Source organism: Gekko japonicus, unplaced genomic scaffold, assembly GCF_001447785.1.
Source record: "Gekko japonicus isolate JY-2015 unplaced genomic scaffold, Gekko_japonicus_V1.1 scaffold2547, whole genome shotgun sequence".
Lineage (NCBI taxonomy): Eukaryota > Metazoa > Chordata > Lepidosauria > Squamata > Gekkonidae > Gekko > Gekko japonicus.
In genome coordinates this window covers 201,069-213,008 of record NW_015168731.1, presented here as the reverse complement: position 1 = coordinate 213,008, position 11,940 = coordinate 201,069, and the positions used below count along the sequence as shown (strand labels likewise).

The 11,940-nt window shown below is 50.5% G+C and overlaps 1 protein-coding gene across 1 annotated transcript in view; it reads left to right on the top strand.

The window, feature by feature from the left end:
- Positions 1–2,007: 2,007 nt before the first annotated feature.
- Positions 2,008–11,940, top strand: part of TSC2 (tuberous sclerosis 2) — a 91,343-nt gene continuing 81,410 nt past the window's right edge. The window contains exons 1-7 of the mRNA XM_015415599.1: positions 2,008–2,053; positions 2,551–2,714; positions 5,524–5,610; positions 7,503–7,613; positions 9,190–9,334; positions 10,656–10,773; positions 11,104–11,152. Of these exons, the coding sequence (XP_015271085.1) occupies positions 2,574–2,714; positions 5,524–5,610; positions 7,503–7,613; positions 9,190–9,334; positions 10,656–10,773; positions 11,104–11,152 (651 nt within the window). The 5' untranslated portion in view covers positions 2,008–2,053; positions 2,551–2,573. The remainder of the gene's footprint in view (positions 2,054–2,550; positions 2,715–5,523; positions 5,611–7,502; positions 7,614–9,189; positions 9,335–10,655; positions 10,774–11,103; positions 11,153–11,940) is intronic.

The window sequence follows — 11,940 nt, the reverse complement described above, 5'->3', positions numbered from 1 at the left end:
GGGGGGGCTCCTCCTCCTCTCACGACCTGGCTGCCTGAGGGAGGGGGCTCCTTAACTAAGGGGTTGGGGGCTTCTAAAAGGTGGAGGGAGATGGGGGTGGGTTTGTATGAAAGTGGGGGCTCCTTAACTAAAGGGTTGGGGGCCCTGAAGGGTGGGGGGAGGGAGTGGGCTTGCATGAAAGGTGGGGTCCCTCCTGCAAGGACCTGGCTGCCTGAGGGAGGGGGGCTCCTTAACTAAAGGGTTGGAGGACCCTGAAGGGTGGGGCGAGATGGGGAGTGGGCTTGCATGAAAGGGGGGGTTCCTCCTGCATGGATCTGGCTGCCTGAGGGAGGGGGGCTCCTTAACTAAAGGGTTAGGGGGCAATGCTCCTTCTAAGCCGTGGAGTCTCGGGAGCCAAAATTCTCCTTTGTGAGCTACTGGTGTGAAACCTGTGAGCGAGCCATTGGGCTACTGCATAAATTAATTTGTTCTGGCATAAATTAGTTTGCTCTGGAGCCCTCCTTCCTGAGCCGAGACAAAAATGGGTGAGCTGGAGGCTAAAAAACTGTGAGCTGGCTCACACTGACTCAGTTTAGAGGGAACCGATGTTCCACGCCCCAGTTTGGCTGGGGATCCTGGAGGTTTTTTGTTATCTTCTGGAGGCGGAACATCAGTCACTGCGGGTGCGGAGGGGGAGGTATTTGTGGATTTCCTGCATTGTGTGGGGTGTGTGTGTGTGTTTGTGTTGGACTAGATAACCATGGAGGTCCCTTCCAACTCTCTGATTCTGAGGAGTGAAGCTGACCAGAAGCTGCAGTTCGGATTTCCATTCCTTCCCCACCCTCCCCACTGCTGGTTGAAATTTATTGCGCCGCTGATCGGAAATCTCCCCGGCCGATCACACAAAACTAAACTTGATTATCTTCTGTCCGATATGAACAATGAAACAACCCAAATAGTGGCTAAATTTTGTGCACAGGTGTACAAAGATTGGGAAACGCATACGGTAGCGTGAGTGAAATTTTTTAAGTTGCGAAATTTGATTGTTTAATATGTAAACCTTTGTGTATGCTGGTCATGGACTGTAAAATCAAATGATTGATATTGACCTTGCTTAGCTTCCGAGATCTGGTGAGATCGGGCCAGCCTGGGCTATCCAGGTCAGGGCAGACGAACAGAGGTGGTTTGCCACTGCCTGCCTCTGCGTAGCAACCCTGGGCTTTCTCAGTGGGTCTCCCATCCAAACACTAACCAGGGCCGACCCTGCTTGGCTTTCCAGATATGATGGGATCAGGCTAGCTTGGGCCATCCTGGTCAGAGCTTATTAATATGCTTCACAAAGTGTGTCAAATTGGGTCATTCTTACTGTACCTTGGGACTGCGGTGGCTCAGAGGTTAAGATGCTGAGCTGCAAGCTGGAAGGTCGGTAGCTCAGCAGTTTGAGACCCGAGTGCCGTGTGACCGAGTGAGCTCCCGTCTCTGGCCCCAGCTCCTGCCAACCTAGCAGTCCGAAAGCAAGCAATTGCAAGTAGATCAATAGGGACCAGTGTTCCCTCTAAGCTGAGTTAGTGTGAGCTAGCTCACAGTTTTTAGCCTCCAGCTCACACATTTTTGTCTTAGCTCAGGAAGGGATGGCTCCAGAGCAAACTAATTTACGCAGTAGCCAAATTGCTTGCTCACAGCTTTAATGCCAGTGGCTCACAAAATACAGTTTTTGCTCACCAGACTCCACAGCTTAGAGGGAACATTGATAGGGACGGCTTCGGTGGGAAGGTAACAGCTTTCTGTGCGCCTTGGCATTTAGTCACACCGGCCACACGGTCACGGAAAAAGTCTTTGGACAGCGCTGGCTCTTCGGCTTGGAGGTGGAGATGAGCACCGCCCCCTAGAGTCGGATTCGACTGGCTTTCGAGCAAGGGAAACCTTTACCTTTATTGTACCTTAGGATCCCAAGAGACTTCTTTGTCTTGATATGGTTGCGCCAGTGGGATGAGTTGTCACAGAGTGGTCTCTTACTGTGCCCAGTTACTCCAGTGCAATGGAAAGAAGCCTTGGGGTGCTGTAAATTCATACCGTAAGTGGCGAGTCAACCATTTCTGAATTTTGGCTTCAGCTGAAATTGGGCAGGTGCTCCAGTGGGTGTGTGGAGTTCCCAGGAAACATGCATTGCTATCGTGGGAGCAGTTTGGTGTATGCAGGGGGGTTGCTTGCGTAGGGCATCCTCCGTGACCAGGAAGGGGCTCCTCTGCAGTGTTCCCTCTAAGCCGAGTCCGTGTGAGCCAGCTCACAGTGTTTTAGCCTCCAGCTCACACTTTTTTTTGTCTCGGCTCAGGAAGGAGGGCTCCAGAGCAAAATAATTTATGCAGCAGCCAAATCGCTCGCTCACAACTTTTAATGCCAGTAACTCACAAAGTAGAATTTCTGCTCACAAGACTCCACAGCTTAGAGGGAGCATTGCTCCTCTGTATGCTTAGTTGTTTCCAGAGACTCTGAACTGAGGCAGCCGCATTGAGAAGCGTGCCTTGTTCGTCCGTGTGTGCCCTGTCGGCTTACCGTCTTCTCTCTGCGCAGGTCCCTCGGGGCGTTCCTAGTGGATGATGGCGAAACTCCAGGGCAAAGATCCCGGTTTAAAGGAGAAATTTAAAAACCTCCTGGGGTTCGGGCAATCCCGGCCCAACTCCAAGTCGTCGGAAGGGAAGCAGACGGAATTCATCATCACGGCAGAGATACTCAAGGTAGAACGTTGGGGTTGGGTTAGAGCAGCGACCTTTCCGCGCTGGCGGGCCCCTTTGGGATTCATAGAATCCGAGAATCACAGAGTTGGAAGGGGCCGTACAGGCCATCTAGTCCAAGCCCCTGCTGAATGCAGGATCAGCCTAGAGCAGTGGTGGCGAACCTCTGGCACGGGTGCCAGAGGTGGCACTCAGAGCCTTCTCTGCGGGCACGCGTGCCATCGCCCCAGCCAGGCCCAGACCATCATTAAAGTGTCGAATTCTCTGCCAAATAATTTTAAGTGAATGAAAACATTTGGGATTGCTTTCCTCACTTTGTTTGGATCATCTTAAGTTAATGTACGAGTGGTTTTTTCTAAAGTAAAACCTCAGTATTCAGGTTAAATTGCCGCGTTGGCACTTTGCGATAAATAAGTGGGTTTTGGGTCGCAGTTTGGGCACTCGGTCTCTAAAACGTTCGCCATCACTGGCCTAGAGCATCCCTGACCAGTGTTTGTCCAGCCGCTGCTTGAAGACTGGCAGGGAGGGGAAGCTCACCACCTCTCTCAGCAGCCGATTCCACTGTTGCACAACTCTGACTGCCAAAAAGGTTTCCCTGAGATACCGCTGGGACCTTCCCGCCCTTAATTTAGACCCATTCTTGCAAGTCCTCTCTGCTGCTGCCCACAGGAACAGCTCCCTGCCCTCCTCTAAGTGACACAGCCCTTCAAATACCTCAAGAGAGCCATCCTGTCCCCCCTCAGCCTCCTCTTCTCCAGACTGAACATTCCCAAGTCCCTCAGCCTTTCCTCACAGGGCTTCTTGGTCTCCAGGCTCCCTCGTCGCTCTCCTCTGCACCCGCTCCATATCTGACACAGTGTGGTGGGCACAATTACAAAATGGCTGCTGCTGGAGGCAGAGCCAACCACAAAATGGCTGCCAGAGCTTATCTTAAGTCCCACAGTGGATATCCTTGTGCTATGGTGGCCGACATAAGAACATAAGAGGACCTGCCAGGCCCATCCAGTCCAACACTCTGTGTCACACAGTGGCCAGAAATACCAGGTGCCATCCAGAGGTCCAGCAGTGGGGCCAGGACATTAGAAGCCCTCCCACTGTTGACCCCCCCCCCAAGCACCAAGAAGACAGAGCATCACTTGCCCCAGAGCCCCTATCTATACCTTGTCGCTAATAGCCACTGATGGACCTCTGCTCCATATGCTTATCTAATTCCCTCTTGAAGCCGTCCATGCTTGTAGCCGCCACCACCTCCTCCTGTGGCAGTGAATTCCATGTGTTAATCACTCTTTGGTTGAATAAGTACTTCGTTTTATCCGTTCTAACCCGACCGCTCAGCAATTTCATTGAGTGCCCACGAGTTCTTATATTGTGAGAAAGGGAGAAAAATGCCAGTAACTCACAAAGTAGAATTTCTGCTCACAAGACTCCACAGCTTAGAGGGAGCATTGCTCCTCTGTATGCTTGGTTGTCGCCAGAGACTCTGAACTGACTGATGCCGAATGAGTATTTTTATCAATCAGTCAATCAGTTCGCCTTTATTGGCATAAAACAATACCTGAAAAGAGGATTACTATAAAAAAATATACATATAAAACCATACATATAAAACCAAGTATTTTGCAAACTACGTAATATTACATACTGTTACATAAAGCAAGTTGTTACAAAGTGTTGCTCGTTTTGATAGTTTTTCCTGACATAGCTTTATAGCTGATTGTAAAAACATGGCTACCTTCACTGATACTTCAAGCTGTTACAAAGTGTTGCTCGTTTTGATAGTTTTTCCTGACATAGCTTTATAGCTGATTGTAAAAACATGGCTGCCTTCACTGATACTTCCGTAGCGGAGTCATTCAGAAGACGGTGCACTTTTTTTTTTATATAAAGGTTTTATTGACTCCCCTAAAAAGGGGAGGTATTTCGCTTAAAAGAAGAAATGGGAAGGGTAGACAGTGGGAGAAAGAGAAAGCTGAGTGATATATAAACTGGTAAATTAAACTGTTAGTAATGTCCAATTAATCTTCTTGGGCTTCTTCTGTGTGTTGTCAAACTTCTTTTTTTTAATCCGGTCACATGAAATTCTCTGTTAGTATGTTAGTAATGTTCCTTTGAGTTTCTGTTAATAAAAAAGCCTCTTCTGGGCACATTCAGAGCCGCTTCTTTGCGTGCTGGGTACTTTTAGTGTCGCTGACGTGGAGGAGCTTCCTCTGTTGCAGAAGACGGTGCACTTTTAAAGCATCAGGAAGGGTCCGTCATGCTGGCTAAAATAGGGTATAAATATCTAAAACGTATATCTATGTAAAATTGGCAATGCAAAACAGATATGTGAAACTGTCTCAATGCATCCAGAATTACATGGCAACGTCTAGCCGTATATGCTCATGTAACACCCGAGTGTTTTTAAAAATCTGCCTGGCCAATCAAATCTCCAAAGGTCACTCAGAAGCCTGGCCTTCTGAAACGTCACCTTGTTCTGGCCGCTTTCTAAAAAACACTCGGTGGGTGCCAGGAAAAATGTTGGCAGGTACGTTGGGGACCCCTGGGTTAGAGCCTGAGAACCACAAAGGGAAAATGCTACGGGAGCAGGAGGCAGAGAAAACAGAAGCCCCGAATGTCTGGTGTCCACAAGGCCTCTTGTGGGACAGAGCCGTGATGTCAGGGCTTTGGGTGACGGTGGTTTGGCCAAGCAGGGCTCCACCTGGTTCTGCCTCACCCGAGATCGCGAAGAAACAGGGCTGCGTGTCTCGCTTACCCCTTGGAGAGCGGCACTGTGAAATCGGGCAAGTCTAAACGCCGTTCTGCTTCTTCCCAGGAACTGAGCGTAGAGTGCGGCTTGAACAACCGGATACGGACCATCGGCCAGATCTGCGAGGTCGCAAAAATGAAAAAGTTCGAGGAGGTACGTTGGCGCAAAAGGGCAAAGGCTCGGCTGGAAGGGGGAGGACTGCGATTAATTTATTTATGTAAAATATTTCCGTGCTGCCTCTTTGGACTCCTGCTCGAGGCGGCTTACGATTGGACTGAGGGGGAGAAGAGCAGAAATACACATAAGAACATAAGAGACGCCAATGTTGGATCAGGCCAAAGGCCCATCCAGTCCAACACTCTGTATCACACAGTGGCCAGAAATACCAGGTGCCATCAGGAGGTCCAGCAGTGGGGCCAGGACATTAGAAGCCCTCCCACTGTTGACCCCCCCCAAGCACCAAGAAGACAGAGCATCACTTGCCCCAGAGTTCCTATCTATACCTTGTGGCTAATAGCCACTGATGGACCTCTGCTCCATATGCTTATCTAATTCCCTTTTGAAGCCGTCCGTGCTTGTAGCCGCCACCACTTCCTGAGAGAGCACATCCCTCATGGATATTTCTCGTGAAAGGAGGGGGGGGAAGATGGTGGAACTGAACCAACAACTGTGGCCTCTGTTGCCTCAATACGGAGGGGACTGAAACCAACTGGATGTGGCTTAGAGGGTCAGGGGATGCTATTATTTGAACGACAGAAAACCCAAACATTGTTTAGAATGTATCGCTTCAAGTCTTTGCACCCTGGTCTCTGTTTCCTCCACTAGCCAGACAAAGTTGTAAACCTATAACTGGTTTGGTGCTTGTCAGGCATTATTTGGGTTTCACCTCTGGGTTGGGAAATACCTGGAGATTTGGGGGGGGGGAGGGGTGATCTCTGTCAGTTTCTCTGACAGAACTGATCTCTGTCAGTTTCTCTGACAGAACTGATCTCTGTCAGTTTCTCTGACAGAACTGATCTCTGTCAGTTTCTCTGACAGAACTGATCTCTGTCAGTTTCTCTGACAGAACTGATCTCTGTCAGTTTCTCTGACAGAACTGATCTCTGTCAGTTTCTCTGACAGAACTGATCTCTGTCAGTTTCAAAAACAGTCTGGTCAGTGTCAACAGCGGTCCCCCCCACCCCCCTTTGCCTGCCTGCCTGCCTTTCTATTCCCTTTCATTCCACGAACTAACTTGTCCACATTAATTTTGCACTGCTTTATATGACAGTGCAACCTCTTGAGGATTCCTTAGCTATTAATTCAGTTCATGGACATCACATTAAAGATGTACAGATGATAGATCAATAAGGACAAAAAAGGGGGGGAAAGGGGAAAAAACGAACCCAAAACCTAGAATTCAGAACCTAAAAAGGTTAGTCAAGAATAGAAGAGGGCCAACTCTAAAAATCTAATTATGAAACATACAAAAATATACATGCATTTATTAGACACAACTTAAAATGACAAATAAGGGCCCATTCATACCTCTGAGGAAGGCCTGTGAAGGCCGAAACGCGTTATGAAAGACCTAACGCGTTTCGGCCTTCACAGGCCTTCCTCAGAGGTATGAATGGGCCCTTATTTGTCATTTTAAGTTGTGTCTAATAAATGCATGTATATTTTTGTATGTTTCATAATTAGATTTTTAGAGTTGGCCCTCTTCTATTCTTGACTAACCTTTTTAGGTTCTGAACAGATGATAGATCAAATCATGATATGTAAGTATGAGTTACGTACTTACATGATCTCTGTCGCCTGCAGATCAGTTGTAATAGAGGGAGATCTCCAGGCCCTGCCTGGAGGCTGGCAACCCTAGGGGAATAATGGCTTTCCCTTGGCCCCCCAGAGCGAGTGGCTGGGTGAGCATTGTGGTAGGGTTTTTTTGGTAGGATGGCGAGAGATCAGGGGTGGGTTTGTGGTAGGATGGCGAGAGATCAGGTGTGGGGCATAGTAGCACGATTCGACAATGAGTTGCGCAGGTGGGATAACCCTTCCTCCTTCAGCACGCGGTAGAAGCGATCTGGAAAGCCATCGCGGACATGCTGCAGCCGGATCGACCACCTGAGGCCCGACACGCTGTGCTGCACCTGCTGAAAGCAATCATTCAAGGACAGGTAAGGCTTAGAACAACAGCAAGAAGATGATATTCGATTTACACCCTGCCCTTCACTCGGAGCCTCAGAGCGGTTTACAATCCCCTTTCCCTTCCCCTGCCCACAACAGACACCCTGTGAGGGAGGTGGGCCTGAGAGAGCTCTCTCGAGGACTGCCCTGGAGAGAACACAGCCCTGAGAGAACTTGTGACTGACCCAAGGTCACCTAGCTGGCTGCATGTGGAGGAGTGGGGAATCAAACCCGGTTCTCCCAGATTAGAATCCCAGGTTAGACTCTGCGCTTCTAACGGCGACACCAAACTGGCTCCCCACAGCGCCCACTGATCCTTTTCCTGCCACCCATGGAGTGTTCGTAGAAAGCGGGCAGAGGTCAGGTGGGGCTGTTCCCAAGCAAGGCTTCCGATTGGCTGTCGGAGATTTAATTGGCTGTGCAGATCTTGAAAAACGCCACTTCGGCAGACGCCGCCACCAACATGGCACAAGGATTTTCGCTGTGTGACTGAAAATAAACGTTGGCAGCCATTTTGTCGCTGGTCGCTCCTTCTGTGACAGAGCTTTTACGGTTCTGCTGGGCCTGAAAGACGGAGCTCTTCCGCCAGGCTTCTGGGTGAGGCAGCGGACGTCGGATGTAGCCAATCCTCCAAGAGCTTACAGAGCTCTTCTTACAGGAGCTACTGTAAGCTCTTGGAGGATTGGCTACATTAGGGGGGGTGTCGCTTAATATGCAAATGAGTACCTGCTACAAAAAGAGCCCGGGTTACCATCTGTTCCATGGTCTTCAGTTTTCAAGGGCACATAATGATAACCGCCTTGGTTTACCCGAGGTAGGGTACTTACAATCTGGAATCCGTGATGGGATCTAGCCCTTTCTGCCTTTAATTGTCTAACATCAGGGCACCATTTTAGGAGTTGTGATTGGTGTTCCCTCTAGGAGGGAAGTTGTGATTGGTGTTTTGTGGTTGAGGCCGTCGCCCAGTGTCAGAAGCCCAGAGGCGACCACAGGCTCAAAACAACCGGAGCCCCCTGGCTTAAAAACACACCTGAGCAGGGCAGAGCCTAGAAACCAGGGGTCATTTCCTGCAGGAGCGCACAGGAGCGGAGCTCCAGCAGTAAAGAGCCCGGGGGGCGGGCACATGCAACAAGCCCCACCCCCTGCTCCCAGCAGCCCTCAGTCAGAGCAAGAAGCAGCCAGGTAAGTTGCAGAGCCCCCCCCCCAGCCCCCCGGCCCAAAACAGTCCAGTGGCACCTTTAAGACCAAGGTTTATTCAGGTACAAGCTCTCCCTCCTCTGTGAGGACAGATCTGCACGTCCCCCTCCCCCATAGCTAACAATCCAAAAGAGTCCAGTGGAGCCTGAGTGATGGGGGTTGCCTTCTGACACACTTCCAGTGAGGTCAGGGGGTGTGGCATATGCTAATAAGTTATGCTAATGAGTTATGCTAATGAGCTCCTGCACCTCTTTTTCTACGAAATGACCCCTGCTAGAAACTATATCTGGGCTCCTGGGAAGTGCAGTTCTTAGAGGTCAGTGGGCCCCACCCCGCCCCTTTTAAGGCAGCCGTCCTTTCATCTCGCAGGGAGAGCGGCTGGGGATTCTTCGCGCCCACTTCTTTAAAGTGATCAAGGACTACCCTTCCAACGAAGACCTGCACGAGCGGCTCGAGGTCTTCAAGGCCCTTACGGATAACGGAAGATACATCACGTATTTGGAAGAGGAACTGGGTATGCCTCCTCCTCCTTCGGTCACTGACTGATTGGCGGTGGCAGTGGTGAATTCTTTGCACCTAGAGGCTGTGGTGGGGGGAGCCGCAAACACACCAGCAGATAGAGATAGAATTCAACGAGATCCGAACACACTGGAAAACCGGGCGGATGTGAACAAGACGCAATTTAACAAGGATAAGTGCCGAGTTCTACATCTGGGTCACAAAAATGCGGAGCACGCATACTGGATGGGGGATACACTTCTGGGTAGCAGAGTGTGTAAACATGATCTTGGGGTACGGGTGGACCAAAAGTTAAATAGGAGCAGCCAGTGTGATGCAGCGGCAAAAAAGGCCAATGCAATCCTGGGTTGTATCAACAGAGGTATGAAATCCAAACAGGAAGATGTCATAGTCCTGCTGTACACTGCATTGGTCAGGCTGCCCCTGGAATATTGTGTGCAATTCTGGACAGGATGTGGACAGAATGGAGCGGGTGCAGAGGAAAGCAGGGAGGAGGATCGGGGGCCTGGAGACCAAGAAGCCCTGTGAGGAAAGGCTGAGGGACCTGGGAATGTTCAGTCTGGAGAAGAGTCTGAAGGGGGACAGGACTGCTCTCTTGACGTATTGGAAGAGCTGTCACTTAGAGGAGGGCAGGGAGCTGTTCTGGTTGGCAGCAGAGGAGAGGACTCGCAAGAATGGGTTTCAATTAAGGGCTGGATATTAGGAAACACTTTTTGACAGTCAGAGTTGTGCCACAGTGGAATCAGCTGCCCAGGGAGGTGGTGAGCTCCCCCTCCCTGGCAGTCTTCAAGCAGCAGCTGGACAGACACTGGTCAGGGATGCTCTTGGCCAGTGGTGGCGAACCTATGGCACGGGGGCCAGAGGTGGCACTCAGAGCCCTCTCTGTGGGCACGCGTGCCATCGCCCCAGCCAGGCCTAGACCATCATTAAAGTGCCGAATTCTCTGCCAAATAATTTTAAGTCAATGAAAGCATTTGGGATTGCTTTCCTTACTTTGTTTGGATCATCTTAAGTTAACGTATGAGTTGTTTTTTCTAAAGTAAAACCTCAGTATTCAGGTTAAATTTCCGTGTTGGCCCTTTGCGATCAATAAGTGGGTTTTGGGTCGCAGTTTGGGCACTCGGTCTCTAAAAGGTCCGCCATCACTGCTCTAGGCTGATCCTGCACTGAGCAGGAAGCTGGACTAGATGGCCCATAGGGCCCCCTTCCAACTCTGTGATTCTTTGATTCTGTGATTGGTGGTGGTGATTGGTGGAATCCTTTGGATTTCACTCCCAGACTGCTGCGCCGTCACCCTCTCTTTCCTTCCCCCGCAGCCGAATTTGTCCTCCAGTGGATGGACGTGGGTTTGACGTCAGAGTTCCTGCTCGTGCTGGTCAACCTGGTCAAGTTCAACAGCTGCTACCTGGACGACTACGTCGCCGACATGGTCCAGTAAGACCGGCCTTCTGGGCCTTCCGAAGCCGCTCCCGTTTGGTCTTAAATTGCTGGTCCGGCCTTTCCGTAGGAAACGGGCTTCTGCCTATGTCAGTGTGAATGCTGCAATTATGCGCGTGGTACACGGAGCGGCTTCAGCCGAAATAGCAGAAGGGAAGCAGGAGTGAACCGTTGTGGTGGAGAAAGAGGCCATGACGGCTGGGCTTCTGCGGCTGGGGAAGACGCTCAGACTGGGCAGGCTTGTTAGAAATTAAGTGGGGGAGAACTTGTTTCTTATCTTTCTTTTTTTTTAAGAAAGAAAATTAACCTCCTTTTTCTTCTCTGCAGCATGATCTGCCTCTTGTGCATCCAGACATCGTCTGCGGTGGACATTGAGGTCAGTAATTTCACGGACATTGTGGGTTTGAGAGGACAAACAGCCGTATGCAGGGCTCGGATTTGAAAGGTGGATGGCAGAGGAGAAACAGTCTTGGGTGACGCTGCCTGTTCCCTATAGCTCCTCCCCCCCCCCCCCGGTCTGGAACAGCTTCCCAGAATCCTTTGTGCTGCCACCTGTCTCTTTTCTAATCCCCCCTCCCCTGCCGCAATGCCCTGGCCTTTATCCCTCTAGCTCTTAGGGTAGTGCCCGTCAGTGATCCCTCTAAGCTGAGTTAGTGTGAGCTAGCTCACAGTTTTCTAGCCTCTGGCTCACACATTTTTGTCTTCCGGAAATTTTACATCTCTGCTCCAGAGCAAACCAATTTCTGCAGCAGCCAGATCACTCGCTCACAACTTTAATGCCAGTTGGTCACACAGTCGAATTTTTGCTCACAAGACTCCACAGCTTAGAGGGAGCACTGGTGCCCGTAAACATTTTTGCTAGCGCCTACGAAGGGTTCTTAGAAAGTGGGCGCGCCAGGTGGGCCTTTTGCCCAGCAGTGCTTTTGATGGGCCACTGGAGGTTTCCTTGGCTGTGCAGATGTTTAAAAACTTTGGCAGCAGCTACTACCGCAACTCAAGGGTCTTCACTGTGGGACTGAAGGTAGGCTGCGGCAGCCATTTTGTGGCTGGCCCCGCCTCTTGCAGCAGCCATTTTGTGGCTGGCCCCGCCTCTTGCAGCAGCCATTTTGTGTCTGGCCCCACCTCCTGCAGCAGCCACTTTATGGCTGGCCCCACTTCCTGCAG